Here is a 23,964-nt window from a genome sequence, read left to right as displayed (position 1 = left end):
TTTCACCGTAAGAATTTTCTTACAAGTTAAAATCAAGTTGCACCTTCGGTGGCAAAGTTAATATTTTAATGTTAGTGTTTTGTACCATTTCCATCCCTCCTACGGGGTGCATAGTTTGTGTGAATTGTGAAAACTTTTAGTTTAAAGTAATCTGGTATGTTGCAGATTTGCACCAGTGTAGCCTTTCAGAGGTTGTTGTGAGCAGTTGTAACTACGGCCGTGTCAAAAGGGAGCGGCAAGGTTCTCAGCCCGAAAGCTCATACAGTCAAAAATTTGTTTCTTTCTGCTTCTGAATAAATTGTAATTTCTTATATAGAGGTGCTTTCTGATTATAATTTTAAATCTGTTTCTTTTAAAGAAAAGCTTTAGGCGCCATTGAAGTGAATAAATTACCATTTGTTGAAAAAGAATTTGCTTATGATTTCATCAGTTACTCCCTGGCAACTACTTCCACGCTCACATAGAGTGATTAAATGTGTTAATGTTCTTGGTGAATCGCTAGTAAATAAAATAAATTCTTAAGAATATTCTGTGAAAATAAATCCACGGTTCAATCAGTTTCCACAGTAAGCTGAAACCATAAGCCTTAAATAATGCACTATCACCCGTTAGTACTTTCTTTTATCTTTCCAACACATCTGTTTGCTTAGAGCATGTTTTATGGAATTGAAAACTTAACATATAACATGTTTGGATCATACTTAACAAACAGAATGGAAAATAGTGTGCTGTATAATTCAAACTATTAGAAAGGAGAGAAAATTTTAGTAATTGCAGAGAAATCATGAAGCGAGTCCCACAAATTCAATTTTACTTCCTTTTCTATTCCTCATATATAAATGAATGACATTCTACTTAACATTCAGCAAGCAGAACTGATGCTTGCTGCAGACGGTATACTGCTACAATATATCCCATTCGACACAAACTAACAGAAGAGATGGTTAATGACGCGCTTTTTTTCAAAGAATTAGGTATTAAGCGGTCTATGACACTAGACTCTCCAATATTTTTGAAGAGTCACACTAGATTAAATTCTGCTCAACAAATAGGGACAAATTAAAAATTTGTGCAGCACGTGAACAGAAGTCGGTAAACAGGGCAGAATGCTCCAAATTGGAAAGCAAGTATTGATTCCACAAAAATGAACAGTAAGAATGATGTGTGGTGCTCACTTGCAGTTAATATACATGCAAGTATTCAAGGAGCAGGCATTTTGACTGCACCTTGACAATACATGTGTTCCCTAATGATAGTTGTCATACCTAATCCACCACAATTTGAGAAGAATAGTTATGTCCTTTCCTACAACACTAGAAGAGAAGTTGACTTTTACCATCCATTATTAAAGTTGTCAGTAGCTCAGGAAGCAGTTCAATATGTAGTAACAAAAATTTTTGATTAATTGCCCAATACCATTAAATGTTTGACAGTAACAAAGCAAGTCATAAATATAACCTAAAATCGTTTCTCCTGAATAAATGTTTCTATGCATGGAATACTTTTTAAATAAAAACTTGTAAGAAAAAATAAAACCTACTTAGTAAGTATAGTTTTTTAACAAGGACTTCAAAATTATGTTTTCATTAATGCTAACACTAATCACTTGGAGGGGAGTGTGTTGTATGTTGGTATACTCTACAGAAGTTAAATGTATGACCTTACTCCACTGTTAGATAATAGCCTTCACTTTTCTACTTCAAAATTACAAAAACTACTCCAGAAAAGTAAGGTTTCTTCCAAATGCGAAAACAAGTGCAAGGTACAATGTGGTCACGCACCTAGTGTTAAGGGACACTTTTTCCAAAACTCTTCCGTAATCTAATTAATAATCAAGTAATGAAATAAGAATATCATATTAATTTAAATTAATAATAATAAAACACGAAACTATTTATAGTAGTATTTTGGAGTATATACTGTGTTCGATCGTTATGGGTTCCCTCGGAAGAAACGGTTTATTGGCAGAGAGCCAACACGGATTCAGAAAATATCGTTCTTATGAAACGTAACTAGCTGCTTATTCTCACGAAGTAATGAATGCTATAGACAAGGTATGTCAAATTGATTCCATATTTCTAGATTTCCTGAAGAGTTTTAACTTCTGATCAAATTGCGTGCTGTGGAGTATCGTCTCAGTTCTGCGACTGGATTCGTGGTTCCCTGTCAGAAAGGTCACAGTTCGTAGTAATTGATCGAAAGTCTTCAGGTAAAAGAGAAGTAATATCTGGCGTTCCCCAGGGAAGTGTTATATACCCTCTGTGGTTCCTAAACTACATAAACGATTTAGGAGACAATCTGAGCAGCTCTCTTAAATTTTTTTCGGTTTATGGTGTCATATATAGTCTTATAAAGTCATCAGATGGTCAAAAAAATTACAAAACGATTTAAAGAAGAAAGATGAGAAGTGGCATTTGGCTGTAAATAATGAAAAGTGTGAAGTCATGAGATAAAACACACAAATCTAAAGGCTGTAAATGCAACTTAAGCATTAAAATTACGAATAACTTTAATTTGAACGATCACATAGATAATGTTGAGAGGAAAACAAACCGAAGACTGCGATTTATTGGCTGAACACATAGAAAAGGCAACGGGTCTACCAAAGAGACTGCCTACACTACGCTTGTCTACTCTTTCTGAAGTATTGCTGTTTGGTTTCGGATTCCTATCTGATGGGACTGAAGGAGGACATCAAAACAGTTCGAAGAAGGGCAGTTCATTCTGTATTATCGCGAAATAAGGGAGAGCGCGATACGGGTATGATGTGTGAATTATGGTGCGAGTCATTAAAACAAAGGCATTTTACGTTGCGGAAGGATTTTCTCATAAAATCTGAATCACCAACTTTGCAAGAGTGCTTCGGAATCTAAAAACACCGTAGCCATAACTTTTCCAGCAGAAGGTGTGGTTTTGAATTTTTTTTCTTGGGTGAATTTGCATGATGCCACTCCATTGATTGCCTCTTCGTCTCTGGTGAAAAATGATGGAGCCATGTTTCATCACCTGTCACAGTTCTTCCAAGAAATTCATCTCCACCATTGTCATACTGTTCCAAAAGTTCGCTGCATACCGTTTTTCTCGTTTCTTTGCGAGCCACTGTCAACATCCTGGGAACCCAGCTGGCACAAACCTTTTCTAACGCCAACACTTTCAGTATTCTGCAAACACTTCCTTCCCCTACCCCAACGTAGCATGACAATTCGTTCACTGTGATGCGTCTGTCAGCAGTCACCAATTCGTTAACTCTCTGCACGTTGTCTGGAGTGTGTGCAGTACGAGGCCTGCCGCTGTGAGGACAATCCTCAATATTGCCGTGCCGGCTTTCATCACGTAACCTGATTGCCCACCGACTAACTGTACTGCGATCGACAGCAGCATCTCCATACACCTTTTTCGACCTCTTGTGGATGTTTTCCACTGTCTCGTATTCACAGCACAGGAATTCTATGACAGCACGTAGCTTCTGACGAACGTCAAGTGTAGCAGCCATCTTGAAGACATGCTGTGACGGCGCCACTCACGGGAACTGGTTGAACTAAGTTTGAAAACAAGCGGGATGGATGTATCTACACACTGTAAAACTTTCACACATGCAGAATGAAAACTGTATTTTTACAAAAATAGTGTGCATTTCTTTTGGAGTGACCCTTGTAGTTGTACCATGACTTCTGTCATCTCAGCTTACTTCTGAAGAAAAGAGATTTTTTAACATGTTAAATTAAATAATACGGAATTATTATGAGTTACGTAGATACAAACGTTAAGGATAGAAGTTCAGACTAGAATAGAAACTGTCGAAATGTGGTGCTAGAGGAGTATGCTGAAGATTGGATAGGTAGATCCGATTATCGATGAAGAAGTACTGAGTAGAGTTGGGGAGAATACAAATTTATAGCACAAGTTGTCTGAAAGAAGGGAACTGTTGATAGGATACATCATGGGGCGTCATGGAATCGTCAACTTGGTAATGGAGAGAATTGTATGGGATAAAAATTGCGGAGGGGGCTCAAGGTTTGATTAGAGTAAGGAGGTAGAAATCGATATAGGCTCCAGCAGCTATGAAGAACTCTGCACAGACAACAGAGTCTCGGAGAGCGGTAGCCTTGAGATCAATACCGCAGGAACATACTAGAACAACGCCTCCAAACTTTAAAGTAAACGTTACCTAGAGAACAATGAAGCTACCGAATATCACTGGAGATACAGTACCATTAAACAGCTCCCTGGTCTTTCGCACCAGAGATGCCAACGGTCCATCAGGAACTTTCTCATTCGCGTAGTGGAAGACGAAGAAGTGGGCTGGGGCTGTCGACTTGGAGCTGTGTAGTTTGGCCACCCGCACACCATGGTATGTGAACATCAGGTCGCCCAAAAGCTGAAAAGAAAGAAAGCTTAATTTAGCATAAAACTGAAAGCGAAAGCAATTGCTCTATTGATCTTTTTGAACAATTATGCTGTGTAACAACGGCATAGTGATCGAAGGAATTTGGATTCCCCCACCAGAAGCTTTGGCATAGATGATATTATTACTGGCGCGATTTGTATCAGGAGTTCCCCAAAGTTCCGCATTAGGTCCGTCACCCCACTCATTGTACAGTAACGACATGTCTATTGTCTTCTCCCACTGAAATTCCCCCGATTCATGTGACGAACGCTATGTATTTTTCATTAAGCTCGGTGGCTAAGTGGTCGATTGCCAGACTTTGGATTCAAATATGTGTGGTTAATTCCCATTCCGTCCTGTAGTTTTCATCTCTCATGTATCATTTCATTCTCTCATGGAAACGTTTGTTTCTGTAAAAAATACTGGGACTCAACGAGGTTCAGGATATACTTTAATCTGTAGCTGGGCGTGTAATTAGGTGTTTAAGTCGGTTACAAGTTCAGAATAATGCAATGGGCTGGGCGTGAAGTCGAAGTTATCTTTGATGATGGATACGAGTATGTCATTCCATGGTGATTCACCTCTGTGCCAAGGTCCAAAAGCGTAGTGATTCCAAGTGCTGGAGTGCGAGACTCACAGCAGCGCACGGCCAGATGTTTTCAGTGGGTGACAGATCTGGAGAACGTGATGGCCAAGGAATAATCTAAATCATCAGTATCGAAGTAGATCAGGGAAGTACAGGCACCATCTTGTTGGAAGAACACGTTCCAGAGGCTTCGACATCAAGGCACAGTCTCCAGGCATCACACGTCGGAAATGTAGTGACTTTTGACCAATGTACCGGCTACATGAGCCATGGGAACCGTGTTCAGTCCCAGTGGCATCACATTTTGGGCTTTCAAACAATAGAGGTGAGGTGATAGGGTGTGGCCCTCAGCTACATACCCTGTGACTCACATTAAAGTTTTGGCTGGTTTCGTTGTCTAGGGGCTGGGGTGCGTAGTTGCCACATTACATGCCAAGTACTGCTGAGTATACAGTATACAATATGAATATATAGATGAATCGAATGGTCGAAGGTTCCTATCACTCGGCAACTGCGAATTTAGAACGCAACAAAGACGTTTATAAATGAAAGACTGCAATTAAATAAAATCTGCAGGTATTTTCTTAACGACTTTAAATGATGAGTACGACAGTAGAAGTGAACGTGGTATATTTCTGCAAAACACTTATTGGCATCGATGGTCCAGCAATTAAATAAAATACGAGTTGAATTACTGGGAAACAATAGATTCCTACTTCACGTAATTAGTTGTGAACATCAACATAGCTCTCGGGATATTCACTTCTACACGCATACTACGTCTTCACTCTAGAAGCCTAGGAAATCTCACAAGTTCACAAGTATGCACTCCGAACTATTTCTAACTCTCGCGACCACGCGCAAACCGCTCCACACTGCAAGTCCTTTGTCACGACCGTCGCGTCCGGCACCTCCCCTGTCCTGTGCGGTACTCCCCTCGCACCGCACTGTCCCAAACTCGCTTCCAACCAGTCTCCCCATTCACGAGCTCTGTGATTGGCTAGAGCGTTCGCGCCATGTCTTCAAACCAACGCACCCACACAAACATAATGAAACACAAAACTTCCTGGCAGATTAAAACTGTGTGCCCGACCGAGACTCGAACTCGGGACCTTTGCCTTTCGCGGGCAAGTGCTCTACCGTCTGAGCTACCGAAGCACGACTCACGCCCGGTCCTCACAGCTTTACTTCTGCCAGTATCTCGTCTCCTACCGGGCGTTAGTCGTGCTTTGGCGGCTCAGATGGTAGAGCACTTGCTCGCGAAAGGCAAAGATCCCGAGTTCGAGTCTCGGTCGGGCACACAGTTTTAATCTGCCAGGAAGTTTCATATCAACGCACACTCCGTTGCAGAATGAAAATCTCATTCTGGATAACGAAACACATTCGAAATACTGGATTTACATTTAAATAACTTGAAATTAAATAAATATTCCTGTGGCTGGACCATAAACACGCTTTAACACACATTATTAGATACATAAACAAATTAAAGAAACATATATCAAAGGAACAGAACAAAAAGGTAGGCCAGTAGCTTTCTACGACACAGTAAATATTTAACCAATTTCTTCATGAATGTACTGTTCAAGTTACATGCCTGTAATTCACACCAATTTAGGTTTACACTAATAAATTTCTAAAGACAAAATCGGATGAAGCGTTTATATTTTGGAAATTCGTTGCTGGGTGTTAATTGTATAATTTACCGTCATATACTAAACTTTAAACTAATAAAGATATTGAACATCTGATTACACCATCAGAATCGTTGTGCAAATAATAGCAATATACATGTTTCCTTTTGATGTATCATGATTCATCTGGCTACAATTAATTTCTATATGAACTGTGAAATGTCTGCCATTAAGGTTTCACAAAGTCCGCCATGTTTGGCCCTCCCAGTGCACAGCGTCACCAAGGAATTCACAGCCATGTGCTCGATGCCGCCCCAACTCCGTTCACATAATATTTCCAGGGCGCCACAGCATATGATCGCATCAGATGTCGGGCCCATATGAAAATGAGTAATGTGCACTGCACAACAGAATGAAAGCATCACACCTTCGAAACAACGTAGTTCTAAACTATTGTGACGCTTAAGTTTGCACCCTAGCTCAACAGTATGTACAAGATTCCTCTGTACTGATACAAAAGCGTTACACCCTGCGATATCACCCTCCAGCTCGACGGCGTTTCAAACAGCAACGTGTCGACACGTGAGAAAAATAGGCCACATCTCACAAGTTCAAGTGATGTGTAAGGTGGGGTAATGAAGTCACACACCCACCAGATTTCACCACAATTCTGTCCGGTGCCACTGCGGACATATCACACGATGAGAATGTCGCCACAACACTCGTACTCACATTTCACCCATCATTTTGACGCCTTTGCAGTGGAGGTCAGAACCGCGAGTTGCAGGGTTGAAATCACGCGATTTTCTTATGGGTGGCGGAGAAAAGCATTCCAAGATACCGCCATTCATATTCGGCATGAAAAGGCTGCAGGGGATGGCATAAATGGCGTGAATGAAGCCACCCCTTTCCCTGCGGTGTTGACGCCCACGCATTTCGCGGAACAAAACAACAGTTGCCAATGTGACGAGCAACAGAAAAATGTTCTTGACAACCTTTGACATTACTGACATCCTTAGACGTTCAACCCCTAATGTCTTTATGGTGCTTGTAATGGTACTTGAATTACGTAACCATTACGGCACCTCACCTGAACCTCTCGATACCAGTAATATTCTACTGTGTTTCTGTAGAAGTAGTTAACATATTTCTGAGACAACATTCAGATTTGATTTCATTAATGTAGAGTGATTCATCTATATCTTTATATTGCAATGATATTATTCTTATGTGTATTCTTTCTTTTGTCACTATGATCTTTGATGTACTTGTAACTCTTGATTTTTGGGCGCATAAGCGATTATTAGTTAGTTAGAGAGTCGGACCTAGAGAAAGGCAAGTCTTGGACGTCATGTTGGAAAAACGCATAAAGTAGTCAGCTTATAAAATGTGAACTTTAACAGTGAGGAAGATGTTTTCAAGTATGTTTTGTATTGTGAAGTGATGTTTTGTGTGTTACGTGATATTGCATTAAAAGCAATTAAAAGGAAGTGTAACTTAAATTCGGAGTGCTGATTACTTTTTTTACATCACCATTGTCCTGCAAAAGTGTAATCTTCAAGAATGGTTTGTGAAGCGCTTCTACAAAACTTTTGAATATAGCAGAATAAAACCTAGGCCTCTTTGCATCCGAGCTTGGAATCACCACCACCTAGATTTTCGAGGATTGAGCCATGATTTTACAACGAGACCAGCGTGGGAAACACGAAAAGAGGAGTGCCCAGTTTATTCATTATTACATTAAATGAGTTAATTAACTGTGCTCTAATGACACCTGCCACATAATAACTTAGTTGTTGCCCGAAAATGCAGTAATTAGCAGCGTGATCAACACCACAATCATTATTAAATTTTGACCTTTGTTGTGGTAGGGTTGTTAGACGCTGCATACTCATTAAAGATGATCTGGCCCTTCTGGGGCGCAGTGTGACCGCAATGCTGGCTCTCGTACACAAGCTGGAACGACTAGGGGCCGTTCAGTACCATTCGACAAAATTTAAACGTGATTTGAGGCAGAAAAGTGCACTTATGGTTTTTCGTCTTTCCTATTTCGCTTCCTCCGTGATCATTGGGGGATGGAGGGGTGGATAACGTTTGGCACGTAGATTCATGAGTGAATTAAATGGCAAAAGACCTAAGATTCCCTAGTTTGGCAAAATCCTCAGTGCCTTCCACTTCCCTTTCTACTGAAAACAGTCACAAGCCCCTGGAGGCAGACTACAATGCAGCTCTTGTGGCTTGTAGTAGGCCTTCCGAAATTTGGGTGTCTGCAAGCCAACAGGACTTCGTCAGGGGTACTGTCTATACAGGTATATTTTTAAAACTCAATAAGGTTAGGCACGCTCTATCGAGGGTTTTATTGGGCAGGGTGGGAGGGGGCGGATGGGGTTCTTAGAGGAAGATAAGAGCTGGAATCAGCACGCCAGTATCGCAACTGGAGGTCTACTCATTGGTGACAGATGTCCTTTCCAGGTTAAACGCGATTTGTCCTCCGTTGGTGTGAAACAACTGGCAGCAAACACACTGCAACAATCGTCAGTTGGGCCCAGGCTTGAGAAGGGAATGTTTGGGGAATGTTTGTCGGTCGGCCATTGTGGCGGAGCGGTTCTAGGCGCTTCAGTCCGGAACCGCGCTGCTACTACTGCCTCGGGCATGGATGTGTGTGATATTCTAAGTCTAGGGGACTGATAACCTCAGATGGTAAGTCCCATAGTGTTGTTTTTGTGGTCTTCAGTCCTGAGACTGGTTTGATGCAGCTCTCCATGCTACTCTATCCTGTGCAAGCTTCTTCATCTCCCAGTACGTACAGCAGCCTACATCCCTCTGAATCAGCTTAGTGTATTCATCTCTTGGTCTCCCTCTACGATTTTTACCCTCCACGCTGCCCTCCAATACTAAAGTGGTGATCCCTTCATGCCTCAGAACATGTCCTACCAACCGATCCCTTCTTCAAGTTGTACCACAAACTCCTCTTCGCTCCAATCCTATTCATTACCTCCTCATTAGTTTAGTGATCTACCCATCTAATCTTCAGCATTCTTCTGTACCACCACATTTCGAAAGCTTCTATTCTCTTCTTGTCCAAACTAGTTATCGTCCATGTTTCACTTCCATGCATGGCTACACTCCATACATATACTTTCAGAAACGACTTTCTGACACTTAAATCGATACTCGATGTTAACAAATTTCTCTTCTTCAGAAACGCTTTCCTTGTCATTGCCAGTCTACATTTTATATCCACTCTACTTCGACCATAATCAGTTATATTGCTCCCCAAATAGCACAACTCCTTTATTACTTTAAGTGTCTCATTTCCTAATCTAACTCCCTCAACATCACCCGACTTAATTCAACTTCATTCCATTATCCTCATCAACAGATGTTCATCTTATATCCTCCTTTCAAGTCACTGTCCATTCCGTTCAACTGCTCTTCCAAGTCCTTTGCTGTCTCTGACAGAATTACAATGTCATCAGCAAACCTCAAAGTTTTTATTTCTTCTCCATGGATTTTAATACCTACTCCGAATTTTTCTTTTGTTTCCTTTACTGCTTGCTCAATATACAGACTGAACATCGGGGAGAGGCTACAACCCTGTCTCACTCCCTTCCCAACAACTGCTTCCCTTTCGTGTCCCTCGACTCTTATAACTGCCATCTGGTTTCTGCGCAAATAGAAAATAGCCTTTCGCTCCCTGTATTTTGCCCTTGCCACCTTCAGAATTTGAAAGAGAGTATTCCAGTCAACACTGTCAAAAGCTTTCTCTAAGTCTACAAATGCTAGAAACGTAGGTTTGCCTTTTCTTAATCTAACTTCTAAAATAAGTTGTAGGGTCAGTATTGCCTCACGTGTTCCCATATTTCTACGGAATTCAAACTGATCTTCCCCGAGGTCGGCTTCTACCAGTTTTTCCATTCGTCTGTAAAGAATTCGCGTTAGTATTTTGCAGCCGTGACTTATTAAACTGATATTTCGGTAATTTTCACATCTGTCAACACTTGCTTTCTTTGGGATTGGAATTATTATATTCTTCTTGAAGTCTGACGGTATTTCGCCTGCCTGATACATTTTGCTCACCAGATGGTAGAGTTTTGTCAGGACTGGCTCTCTCGAGGCTGTCAGTAGTTCTGATGGAATGTTGTCTATTCCCGGGGCCTTGTTTCGATTTAGGTCTCTCAGTGCTCTATCAAACTCTTCACGCAGTATCATATCTCCCATTTCATCTTCATCCACCGCCTCTTCCATTTCTATAACATTGCCCTTAAGTACATCGCCCTTGTATAGACCCTCTATATACTCCTTCCACCTTTCTGCTTTCCCTTCTTTGCTGAGCTCTTGATATTCATACAAGTCGTTCTCTTTTCTCCAAAGGTCTCTTTAATTTTCCCGTAGGCAGTATCTATCTTACCCCTAGTCAGATAAAATGGTTCAAATGGTTCTGAGCACTATAGGGCTTAACATCTGAGGTCTTCAGTCCCCTAGAACTTAGAACTACTTAAACCTAACTAACCTAAGGACATCACACACACCCATGCCCGAGGCAGGATTCGAACCTGCGATAGTAGTGGTCGCGCGGTTCCAGGCTGAAGCGCCTAGAACCGCTCGGCCACACCGGCCGGCCTAGTCACATAAGCCTCTACATCCTTACACTTGTCCTCTACCCATGCCTGCTTAGCCATTTTGCACTTCCTGTCGATCTCATTTTTGAGACGTTTGTATTCCTTTTTGCCTGCTTCATTTACTGCATTTTTATATTTTCTCCTTTCGTCAATAAAATTCAATATTTCTTCTGTCACCCAAGGATGTCTACTAGCCCTCGTCTTTTTACCTACTTGATCCTCTGCTGCCTTCACTACTTCATCCCTCAAAGCTACCCATTCTTCTTCTACTGTATTTCTTTCTCCCATTCTTGTCAATTGTTCCCTTATGCTCTCCCTGAAACTCTGTAAAACCTTTGGTTTAGTCAGTGTATCCAGATCCCATAGTGCTCCAAGCAATTTGAACCATTTGAATGTTTTGTGGCATTCTGTGGGTGATGTCGTCATTCTGGAAGGCACAGTACATCAACAGAACTGTACATCTATTCTTAGGGACCAGGCAACGTGTTACACATCTTGCAGTATTCGTCTGTGGTTTGAAGAACTGGATAATTTCACCATACTCTCCTGACGAGCAAATTTCATCCAAACCAAGTCGAGTATCTGTGGTGCCACCCCATCCGGGCTGTTTGAGCCATGGATCCTCAAATGAGAAACCTGTACATCTGACCACAGCACTGGAGTGTGCATGGCTCCACATGCCTATCGGTATCTTCCAGAACCTGACTGACTACCTTCACAGCGGTTCGCTGTATGAAAGATGGTTACTGGGCCTTTTGACAGGTTTTTGACTTTAATTGGCCTGGACAGTGTAGTAATCAAGGAACACGGCGTCAACGTGGCAGCAGTATCTGCTGCTTTCTGCGCCACGTGTACTAGCAGACCGAGTTGGGCTTCAAACGTTCGCCGGACCTTTGTGGCCGAGCGGTTCTAGGCGCTTCAGGGTGGAACCGCACTGCTGCTACGGTCGCAGGTTGCCTCATGCGTGGATGTGTGTGATGTCCCTAGCCTAGTTAGGTTTAAGTAGTTCTCAGTCTGATGACCTCAGATTTTAAGTTCCATAGTGCTTAGAGCCAATTGAACTATTTGTTTTCAAACGATCTTTATATCGGGAGCCATGTCGATTCCTACAATGGAAATTTTCAACCTACAGAAAGGCCAACATAAGAGATGTTGTAAGATCCAACAACAGGTATGTGATAAAGCCTTGTAGCTGTATGCACCTCTTCGACAACCATCTGAAAGCAGCAGTGCACTACGCATTCGTATAACTACTTCTTCCCCTGAATTGAAGCACAGGCGCGTTCACAGGTCTGCAGGTGGTACTAGCGTTTTGTTGGTTTGTTTATGGGGATACTCACTGTGAAGAGCTCCACTTGCGTCTCGGGTCCGATGTTGCGTTCTCCGAAGTAGAAGCGCCGAACCTCCTCTGCCACGGCGTCCCTGTCCGCTTCAGGGCAGCGCAGGTTGGTGGGGATCAGCAGGCGGGGGTTTGCAGCATAGCTGGACGTGCGGACCGTGTCACCCATATCTGTTGTAACACCTCAGTTAAGTTTACAGTGATAAAAGCTATAGAAAGAATAATTTAAAATTAAGAATAGAATTTTTAGAGGGGAAAATAGTGTAGAATCAGAGTTCGGTAATTGCAGATCAAAATTATAGTATATCAGCAAGTAGTTTAACGTCTAAGTACAGCAAAGCCATGAAAGCTCCGTCATGGAGAAGGCAGTGACGTTAAACTCTTGTGATGAAAAACCTATAAAAAGGCGTGATCGTCATTATTACCGCCTTTTTTCTTGATTGTTTCGTTAAAGGGCGGGGAACCCGTGTCAGTCAGAGAGACAATAATTAGATTGGACTTCATAGTGTTAGGATTCACGATAAACTCTTAGAATATTACGCAGATTGAAAGTGATGTAGTGTACGATCTCTGACTGTAGCAACGGAGTATTAAGGGCATTTTAGGACTTTAGTGCTAGATTGGAACTTTACGGACATATAGACGACAGAAACTCAAATTATCTGCTGATACGAGTGGATTCAAAGGTACCGGTATTCAGATATTAACGTGTGGACTTTTGAAAGTGTCGTGTGCCGTTAGTTGCGAATCTGGATGTAGAGCGCGTGCATATCGACATTTTCGAACTATTTAGATTCCTCCAGGCTAGGAACCTTTTAAATGGACCGTCATCCATCAACATCCTAATCCTCGACTATAGAGTGAAAGTGAAATACAAGTGTGTAAAACCTACCGACGATACGTATCTACGAGCAGACGTCGACGTAGAGTACCTAAAAAGGGAACCACAAGAGAGTTGGGGACATTTCGAGGGTTGGATCCCCTCCTTCGAAAACGTCAGATTGGAAAGCCTGGGCTACTCTCAGGGTGGAATCTCCGTCTTCGAAGATTGTTGCTGTGGATGTCTGTTCGTCTGTCTGTCTGTCTGACTGTCCGCTGCTCGTTGCTGTAGCTGCCTGCCTGCCTGTCTGCTCGCTGTCCATCGTCGTCGCCGCTGCCTGCTGTCCGTCCTTCACCGCCGCCACTGCTTGCTGTCCGTCCCTCTGTTCGTCGCGGTTCGTCCATCATGAGTACTCCCACCTCCACTGTCATTTACACCTCCCCCTCCCCTCTTCCACAGTCACTTCCTGGAGTGCCGCCCCCGGCCTCCCTCCTTACGCCTCACCTCCCCTTCCCCCACTTACCCATTCCCCTATCTCCTCCCCTGCTGTATACCCCCACTTCTACACCCTACCTCCAGCCTCCATACCCTCAACAGCTCCCACTACTACCCCCGCTCTCAGATACGCCTCTGTTGCCGCCTCTGTTGCCACTCCTCAGGTAGTCGACTTCCCCTCTCTCACCCACCCCGTCACTCCATTGTCTGCATCTCCCGCACGCATCACGTCGAGCCGAGCCACCGTCGCCACCACTGAACCGGCTGCTTCTCCCGGCGCCTCCACTACGCCACAGGGATCTGCCACCCACCACCTTCCTCTCCTCCCCGTCCCTCTCCCCTCCTCCCCACCTCCGGTCTCCAAAAAACCCCAAAAGCGCGTCATTACCAACTCTGCTCCTGCCACTTCCCACAAAAGTCAACACCACCTCCTCCTCCTCCTGTCGTCTCCACGGACACCACCCCTCCTGCAGCCACCTGTAACCCAGCCCCCACCCTCCATACCTTCGTCCTGTCAACTCTTGATCCAAAGTTCCTCGACGCTCGTACCCTCACCGTGGAGATACGAAAGTATTTACCTGGTGCTCCCATCTCCCAACTCATTCCTCGCAGGGACTCAGTCCTCAGTCCTCTGTAAACTCCCACGAGTTATGTTCGGCCCCCATGCATCTTTACACCCTTTCTTTCCTCTTTCACTCCTCGTCAGACCCAGCCTCCCCGTCGCCCCCCCCCCCCCAACTACACCCCTGTGATCACCGAGTTCAGCCTGGTGATCACGGAGGATGAAGTGTTGGTGGAACTAAACTCCCACCTGGACTTGGAAATCCGCTATGCCCACCATATTCACAATGCCTCTGGTCCCACCTACCTCACGCGGGTCTTCTCTGAGTCTGCCCCCTCCACTGACCATCTCCCCACCCAGGGTGCCCTGGTATACCACTGTCGACACGCTGTTGAATCCTCCAAATCCCCTCCCCAATCCTACCGCTGCCAGTGGTGCCTGATGTATAATGACCACCTGACTCCCAACTGCAAACCCCCCCCACCTATCCCCATTGCAAGGCCTCCCACTAAGAACTGCCCCAACCTCGCTGCTCCTCCTTCCTGTAACACCTGCAATGGCCTCCATCCCACCTACTCCCACAAGTGTAAAGCCAAACCAGCCACCCCTGAGCTTACAGTCCCTGTCCGTCCTGTTGATACCCCTGTCCACCCCAACAATTCCCTCCGTCCACCCCCCATGGCAGGACATCATCCGGTTCCTTACCTTTGTACTCCAAAACATTCACCCTTTTCAGCACCCCCACACCTTCCAACAAATCTCCCTTGCCGCTCACTCTGTTTTCCACCTGAACACCTTTGCCACTTATTCCCACAACCGAGCCCACTTCACCTTCACCAGCCTTGACACTCTAGTTTAAGCCCCTTCCCTCTCTTCCCCCCCCCCTCACATCCCACCAAGGTGCGGCTCGAGTATTGCATCCTCTTCCAGAACATTTGCTCCTTCCACTCCAACAAATACCTAATCATGCACACCCTCTCCCACCACCAGGTCGACACCTTCCTCTTGAACGAAACCTTTCTCCAACCCCACCATTCTATCTACACCTCTCCTTATATCCTCCACCGCACTGACGCTCCTGGTCCTCGTGCGCAGGGTGGAGTCACAATTGGCCACCTTAAGCATATCCCCGTCCGGCCACAACCTCTCCTCAATGACCCCACTCAACACCTTATCCTCAGTGTCTTCTTCCCGTCCCCCACCATTACCTGTGCCACCATCTATGTCCACTCCACTGCTCCTTATGACTTCATCTCGCACATTGACCGCACCTTCTCCACCTATGTGATTGCCGCCGACCTCAACATCCATAGCCGCACTCCTGCCGCCCTTCAGTGGTGGCATCAGTTCCTATCCACAATCCACGGTGACCTTGCTCCCCTTCCCCAGCACACCCGACCTGAAAGTGACACCACCCCAGATGTTGTCATTGCCTCCGCCAACCTCCTTGGGCATATCGCCATCGCTGTCCTTGCCCCCACGGGTAGTGATCACCTGCCCGTTCTTCTCACCATAATGTGTGCTCACCGCCCCTCTCCAGCTCCCCACGCTACACCCCCTCCAAAGGTCGTCCATGACTACCACCATGCCAACTGTGATGCCTACCAGGAATCCATCACCACCCAGGTTGAAAGCCACCCTCTTACCTATCGCCATCCTGACGACATCATCCATGCCTTGTCCTTCATTGAGAAGATAATTACTGACGCCGTGGAGGCCCATGTTCCTACTAAAACCATCCATCCCCACTGTCCTGCTCTCCCTCCGTGGGCTGTCCTCCTCCTTCGTGAATCCCACCGCCTCTTTCGCTCCTTCCTGGGCACTCGTGACCAGGATACACTCCAACGCCACCGGCAAATACAGTGACACGTACCGAACCTTATTACAGCAACGAAACGCCGAGACTGGAGCCAAACCTGCACACGACTCAACATCTCCCTGCCTATCAACTCCTCCAAGTACTGGTCCACCTTCCATCGCCTTACTAGTTCCCTTTCCACTCCCCACTAACCTCTTCTCCATAACGATCGCCCCCTTCCTGACAACCTCAGTAAGGCCAACCACTTCCCTTCCCACCTTACTTAGGTCTTCTCCATCCCAGATTATTCTCTTTTCCCCACCGTCATGGAACATGCCGATACCTCTGTCGCTCCACTGGCTCCTAGTCTCCAGTACTTGGGACAGTTGGCCCCTTCCGATATAAACACTCCCATCAAAGCACAAGACATTAAACTTATCCTTTGGTCCAAACACAACACGGCCCCTGGTCATGACTGTGTCACCTTCCACCACCTTCGAGAAAGCCCCTATTCCTTCCTGACTGTCCTCGCCCATCTCTATAATGTCATCCTCTCTACTGGCTTCTACCCTGACCTGTGTCCTCTTGTTCCTCAAACCCAACAAACACCCTTCTGCTGCCTCTTTCTATCATCCCATCTGCCTCACCTCCGTCTTCAGTAAGGTCTTTGAATCCATCCTTTCCCACCGTATCCATCAGCACCTTACTCAACACCACCTCCTCACCCTTACCCAGTGTGGCTTCCGACCCTCCTTCTCCACTGAAGACCAACTCCTTAACCTCATTCACCTTCTGTCCCTCCAGCTTAACTCCCGTCGTTCCGCCATTTTTGTTTACCTTGACCCCCAAAATGCCTATGACTGTGTATGGCATCCCCGTCTCCTCTTCAAACTCCAAACCTACGCCCTGCCTATCAATTTTGTCCGTCTGGTCGCCTCTTTCCTCTCGCATTGTCCTTCCTATGTCACCCTCCACAACATCAACTCCCGCATCTTTTATCCCACTGCTGGTGTCCCCCAGGGCTCTGTCCTCTCCCCTCTCCTTTATCTCTTGTATACGGCTGATATGCCCAAGCCACCACCATCTGTCCACCTTCTCCAGTATGCTAATGACACCGCCTTCCTGGCTCTCTATCCTACCCTTCAACGGTCCCAACATACCCTCCAAACCCACCTTAACCAGTTCACCATTTGGTGTAATCAGTGGTTCCTCCGTCTCAACCCCTCCAAAACCCAGGCAATCATCATAGGCCGCACCACCCACTCCTTTTGTCTCCATGATTTCTACCTTCCCCTTTATGGTCATCCCATCCAGCTCACCCCCACCCTGAGATACCTTGGCCTCACCCTCGACCAACACCTCACCTGGACCCCTCACCTCCAGACCATTCATCCAGCAGAAAGCCAATTCCCGCCTCCGCCTTCTGTCTAGCTGGACATGGGGATTGCATCCTTCTACCATCCTCCACACCTACAAATCCCTCATCCATCCTATCCTCTGTTATGCCAGCGTTGCCTGGATCTCTGCACCCACCCGTATTTACAAGGCCCTCCAAATCCTTGAACGTCATGCGCTCCGCCTTGCCTTCCGTATCCGCCTTCCTCCCCCCACACGGCTCCTGTACAAACTCATCCCCTTCCCCCACCTCCTCCTGTTCCTTCAACATCTCCGCATCTTTTACATTGTCCGCAGGCTTGATCCCCACCACCCTCTGGTTTCCTCCTTCCTCTCCACCCCCCACCCATTGCCGCACCTCTATCACTGTATCCCTCACTCTGTCCACCTCCACACCCTCCATCTCCTTCATCATGACAATTTCCAGCGCCTCCCCCTCCCGGATGATGCACTTCACCATGACATTTACCCTTACTTCCAACTATAACCTGGCCTTGTTACCCCCCCTCCCCAGGGCCCCCTTTTTCCTCTCCCCTCCTTCTCCCAGAGCTGATTTTCCTCCTTCCTACACCCCCATCCTTGCCTCTATCCTCCCCACATCCCTCCCTACCTGGCCCTCTTCCACACACCCCCTACTCATCTCCCCCCTCTCTTCCCCTCCCTCCCTTCCTCCGGTCTCCTTCATCTCCTCGCGCCTGGCAGATCCTCCGTTTTGATCATCATCAGTGTGCCATGTCAGTGTTGTGTTTGGTGCTGTTTCTCCTGTGTGTCAAGAGGTATGATTTTAATTGTATGCTGCCTTGAGGTTCACTGTCAGTGTTTGTTATGTGCTATGCCATCCGTCGATACTTTTATGCCCCGGTCATACTGTGCCTTGTGTTCTTTTAATTGTCCCAGTGTGTGGTTTTTTTGTGTGCGCTACTTTTTTACAGATTTTATCTCCATTTTACAGTCGCCCCTTTTTTGTCTATTGCCTTCCATGATGTTCCCCCTTTTTTATATCTACCATATTTTCTCCTTTGTATATTTTTAAATGTCTTCTATTGTTTTGTACTATGTCTTTCGGCTGAGGAGCAGCGCATATGCTGCTGCCAGCCCGCCACGATGGGGAACTGAAATACAATAAAGAAAAAAAAAAGAGTTGGGGATGCTTCACTGTCCACAAAAAAGGCACATTGATCGCAGTAGGCGTGTTATCGCTGGGAGACTTATAAAACTGTCAGACAGAATGACGTACCGACAGGAGGGAGAATTCTCAATATTAGCGACAGACATTCAGGGTTGGGACAAATATGTGGAAACGCCAATAATGATGACAGCTTACCATGCGTGATACGGTGTACTATGGCCGACACTCATAATCCATATTCTGATCACTCTCGCTTTGCTTGCACAGTATCTCAGTATACATTTAACTTCACAAAGTCATTCCAATCAAAATTAATGCAATAAATGGTAAACAACGTGTCAAAATATTTTACATATTCAATAGACAACTACTTATATCCAAAAGGGAAATAATATCAGCTGTATATTATTATTTTCAACAAAGAATTCCTCATTACATTATAGAACAAAATAAATATCTTGCTATGTCACCAGAAATTGATGTACAACTGCGAAAAAAGAAAGAAAGGAAGTCGAACAGTGTCGAACAGTGTGAGCAGGACATGTGTCGCTCTCATTTTTGTAGCGAGAAACCAGTAGGAAACTGCAAGTGTGCTGACTGTGTTGTGTCGTGAAACAATCTCTGTGTGAACGAAACTGATTAACTATGAGATAAGTTTTTGCTTCTTCCTGTAGTGGAATATAAAAACGTCTCAATTAGAAAGAGAAGTTGGACTGTGTAATACCGCCAAAAGAAATGCATCGCGTAACTATGACAAGATAGCTATGGACAGACGACATTGTAGTTACAGTGTTCTGGAAAGAACTGTGTTCGCTTTGACTGTGCCACGTGCATTTTAATTTTTTATTATTTTACTGCTGAGGTCGTCGGTCACTAAGATTACACACTGCTTAACCTAACTTAAACTAATTTATGCTAAGGACAACACACACACGCCCATGCCCGAGGTAGGACTCGAACCTCCGACGGGGGAGGCGCCCTAGACCACGCGGCTACCCCGCGCGGCGTTCCTCTAAGTATTTACGTTTAAAATCTGTATGTTTTTGCGTTAGTTTGTACCAGTTCTCAAACTATTGCTGCCGCTGTGATGCTTGTACATAAAAATGTGGTTTTGGAAGGATTTGATAGCGTCTTGAGATGGTGGAAATCACTCTCCATGCATTCTTTTATTTAACGTAAGGAGAGTATGTGCCAAGCAAGATCGTAAGAGCCACCGTGGTACAACAATCGAGTTAGGAAACTGCTGCGGAAGCAAAGGGAACTTCACAGTAAACATAAACATAGCCAAAGCCTTGCAGACAAATAAAAATTGCGCGAAGCGAAATGTAGTGTGAGGAGGGCTATGCGAGAGGCGTTCAATGAATTCGAAAGTAAAGTTCTATGTACTGACTTGGTAGAAAATCCTAAGAAATTTTGGTCTTATGTCAAACCGGTAGGTGGATCAAAACAAAATGTCCAGACACTCTGTGCCCAAAATGGTACTGAAACAGAGGATGACAGACTAAAGGCCGAACTACTAAATGTCTTTTTCCAAAGCTGTTTCACAGAGGAAGACTGCACTGTAGTTCCTTCTCTAGATTGTCGCACAGATGACAAAATGGTAGATATCGAAATAGACGACAGAGGGATAGAGAAACAATTAAAATCGCTCAAAGGAGGAAAGGCCGCTGGACCTGATAGGATACCAGTTCGATTTTACACAGAGTACGCGAAGGAACTTGCCCCCCTTCTTGCAGCGGTGTACCGTAGGTCTCTAGAAGAGCGTAGCGTTCCAAAGGATTGCAAGAGGGCACAGGTCATCCCCGTTTTCAAGAAGGGACGTCGAACAGATGTGCAGAACTATAGACCTATATCTCTAACGTCGATCAGTTGTAGAATTTTGGAACACGTACTATGTTCGAGTATAATGACTTTTCTGGAGACTAGAAATCTACTCTGTAGGAATCAGAATGGGTTTCGAAAAAGACGGTCGTGTGAAACCCATCTCGCGCTATTCGTCCACGAGACTCAGAGGGCCATAGACACGGGTTCCCACGTAGATGCCGTGTTTCTTGACTTCCGCAAGGCGTTCAATACAGTTCCTTACAGTCGTTTAATGAACAAAGTAAGAGCATATGGACTATCAGACCAATTGAGTGATTGAATTGAAGAGTTCCTAGATAACAGAACGCAGCATGTCATTCTCAATGGAGAGAAGTCTTCCGAAGTAAGAGTGATTTCAGGTGTGCCGCAGGGTAGTGTCATAGGACCGTTGCTATTCACAATATACTTAAATGACCTTGTGGATGATGTCGGAAGTTCACTGAGGCTTTTTGCAGATGATGCTGTGGTGTGTCGAGAGGTTGTAACAATGGAAAATTGTACTGAAATGCAGGAGGATCTGCAGTGAATTGACGCATGGTGCAAGGAATGGCAATTGAATCTCAATGTACACAAGTGTAATGTGCTGCGAATACATAGAAAGATAGTTCCCTTATCATTTAGCTACAAAATAGCAGGTCAGCAACTGGAAGCAGTTAATTCCATAAATTATCTGGGAGTACGCAGTAGGAGTGATTTAAAATGGAATGATCATATAAAGTTGATTGTCGGTAAAGCAGATGCCAGACTGAGATTCATTGGAAGAATCCTAAGGAAATGCAATCCGAAAACAAAGGAAGTAGGTTACAGTACGCTTGTTTGTCCACTGCTTGAATACTGCTCAGCAGTATGGGATCCGTACCAGATAGGGTTGATAGAAGAGATAGAGAAGATCCAACGGAGAGCAGCGCGCTTCGTTACAGGATCATTTAGTAATCGCGAAAGCGTTACGGAGATGATAGATAAACTCCAGTGGTAGACTCTGCAGGAGAGACGCTCAATAGCTCGGTACGGGCTTTTGTTAAAGTTTCAAGAACCTACACCGAAGAGTCAAGCAGTATATTGCTCCCTCCTACGTATATCTCGCGAAGAGACCATGAGGATAAAATCAGAGAGATTAGAGCCCACACAGAAGCATACCGACAATCCTTCTTTCCACGAACAATACGAGACTGGAGTAGAAGGGAGAACCGATAGAGGTACTCAAGGTACAATCCGCCACACACCGTCAGGTGGCTTGCGGACTATGGATATAGATGTAGAGACAAAAGGAAGTCTTTAGGTTTAGGAATCCAAAATACAGATGTGCTTATTTTTATTCTGTCTATCGAATTCCACGGCAACTTAAGGATTTCAAACTCTTAAACAGTTCTTGCAGCCAATCACATGTATGAGAACCTATTTCTTATGCTTGGTCCTTGGAAGCAGGACATTGCTTTCGATGCACAAATTAAAATTTTCCCCGTGTTTACATCTTAATCCACGCACATCTACGTGTGTTTTCTACAGGACACTGTATGGTGCATCGTGGTGGGTATCATGTACCAATACTAGTCATGTACTTTCTTGTTCTACTCACAAACAAAGCGACGGAAAAACGACTACCTACATGACTTTGTACAAGTCCTGATTTCTTTTATCTTATCTTCGTGGTCCTTACACGAAATGTACGTTGGTCATAGTAAAATAGTTCTGCAGTCAAAATCCCAACGCCAGTTCTCTAAATGTAACAGATGTAGTTTCACAAAATCAAATTAATGCTTCAGAAAAACGCTTACAGTTACGAGGATCACTCCAAAAGAAATACACACTATTTTTGTAAAAATACAGTTTTCATTCTTTCATGCGTGAAAGTTTTACAGTGTGTAGATACATCCTACGCGCTTGTTTTCAAACTTAGTTCAACCTGTTCCCGTGAGTGGCGCCGTCACAGCATGTCTTCAAGATGGATGCTACACTTGACGTTCGTTAGAAGCAACGTGCTGTCATAGAATTCCTGTGCTGTGAAAACGAGAGAGTGGAAACATCCACAAGAGGTCGAAAAAGGTGTATGGAGATGCTGCTGTCGATCGCAGTACAGTTAGTCGGTGGGCAAGCAGGTTACGTGATGAAAGCCGGCACGGCAATATTGAGGACTGTCCTCACAGCGGCAGGCCTCGTACTGCACACACTCCAGACAATGTGCAGAGAGTTAACGAACTGGTGACTGCTGACAGACGCATCACAGTGAGCGAACTGTCACGCTAAGTTGGGATAGGGGAAGGAAGTGTTTGCAGAATACTGAAAGTGTTGGCGTTAGAAAAGGTTTGTGCCAGGTGGGTTCCCAGGATGTTGACAGTGGCTCACAAAGAAACAAGGAAAACGGTATTCAGGGAACTTTTGGAACAGTACGAGAATGGTGGAGATAAATTTCCTGGAAGAATTGTGACAGGTGATGGGACATGGCTCCATCATTTTTCACCAGAGATGAAGAGGCAATCAATGGAGAGGCATCACGTAAATTCACCCAAGAAAAAAAATTCAAAACCACACCTTCTGCTTGAAAAGTTATGGCTACGGTGCTTTTCGATTCCGAAGGACTCTTGCTTGTGGACATCATGCCAAGTGGAGCCACCATAAATTCTGATGCATATGTGATGACATTGAAGGAACTTCAAGCTCGACTGAGTCGGCAAAAGCAGGATATTTTGCTGTTGCACGACAATGCACAGTCACATGTCAGTCAAAAAATCATGGAAGCGATCACAAAACACGGATGTACAACACTGAAACACCCGCCTTACAGTCCTGAACTGGCTCCATGTGACTATCATCTCTTTGGGAAACTGAAAGACTCTCTTCGCGGAACAAGGTTTGAAGATGATGACTCCCTTGTGCACGCTGCCAAACAGTGGCTCCAAGAGGTTGCTCCAGAATTTTACCATGAGGATATACAAAAAAATGTTTCAAATGGCTCTGAGCACTATGGGACTTAACTTCTGAGGTCATCATTCCCCTAGAACTTAGAAATTCTGAACCATAGGTCGCCCAAGCCTTTTTTCTATCTTGGGGTGCCTCGGCGGGGGGGGGGGGGGGGGGGGGGGGGGCGTTCGGCGAGCCCACAGGTATTAATTAAGTTTACTGACGAAAAATTACGTATAATTATGTATTTTAACTAAGGCATCGGTTTATAAATGTTGTTAATTGTTATAAAGATTGGATTGAGTGAATAAAAAATTAACATATTGCAGTACAAAATACAGATGTGTTCATATACAATAGACTACTCTGAGTCCTCAACTTCAAGGCAAGAGACACACTTCACAATTTTTTCTGAATGTGTGTACACACATGTTTA

The 23,964-nt window shown here is 44.7% G+C and overlaps 1 protein-coding gene across 1 annotated transcript in view; it reads right to left on the bottom strand.

Annotated features, from left to right (window-relative positions):
- The window catches only part of LOC124550729 (esterase FE4-like), a 108,481-nt gene that overhangs the window by 22,127 nt on the left and 62,390 nt on the right, over positions 1–23,964 (bottom strand). The window contains exons 7-8 of the mRNA XM_047125449.1: positions 12,570–12,739; positions 4,213–4,378 (exon numbers count right to left, since the gene is read on the bottom strand). Coding sequence (XP_046981405.1) covers positions 4,213–4,378; positions 12,570–12,739 — 336 coding nt within the window. The remainder of the gene's footprint in view (positions 1–4,212; positions 4,379–12,569; positions 12,740–23,964) is intronic.

Source organism: Schistocerca americana, chromosome 9, assembly GCF_021461395.2.
Source record: "Schistocerca americana isolate TAMUIC-IGC-003095 chromosome 9, iqSchAmer2.1, whole genome shotgun sequence".
Classification (NCBI taxonomy): Eukaryota; Metazoa; Arthropoda; class Insecta; order Orthoptera; family Acrididae; genus Schistocerca; species Schistocerca americana.
Note: the sequence above shows the minus strand (reverse complement) of the source record. Positions and strands in the feature narration are given on the sequence as shown.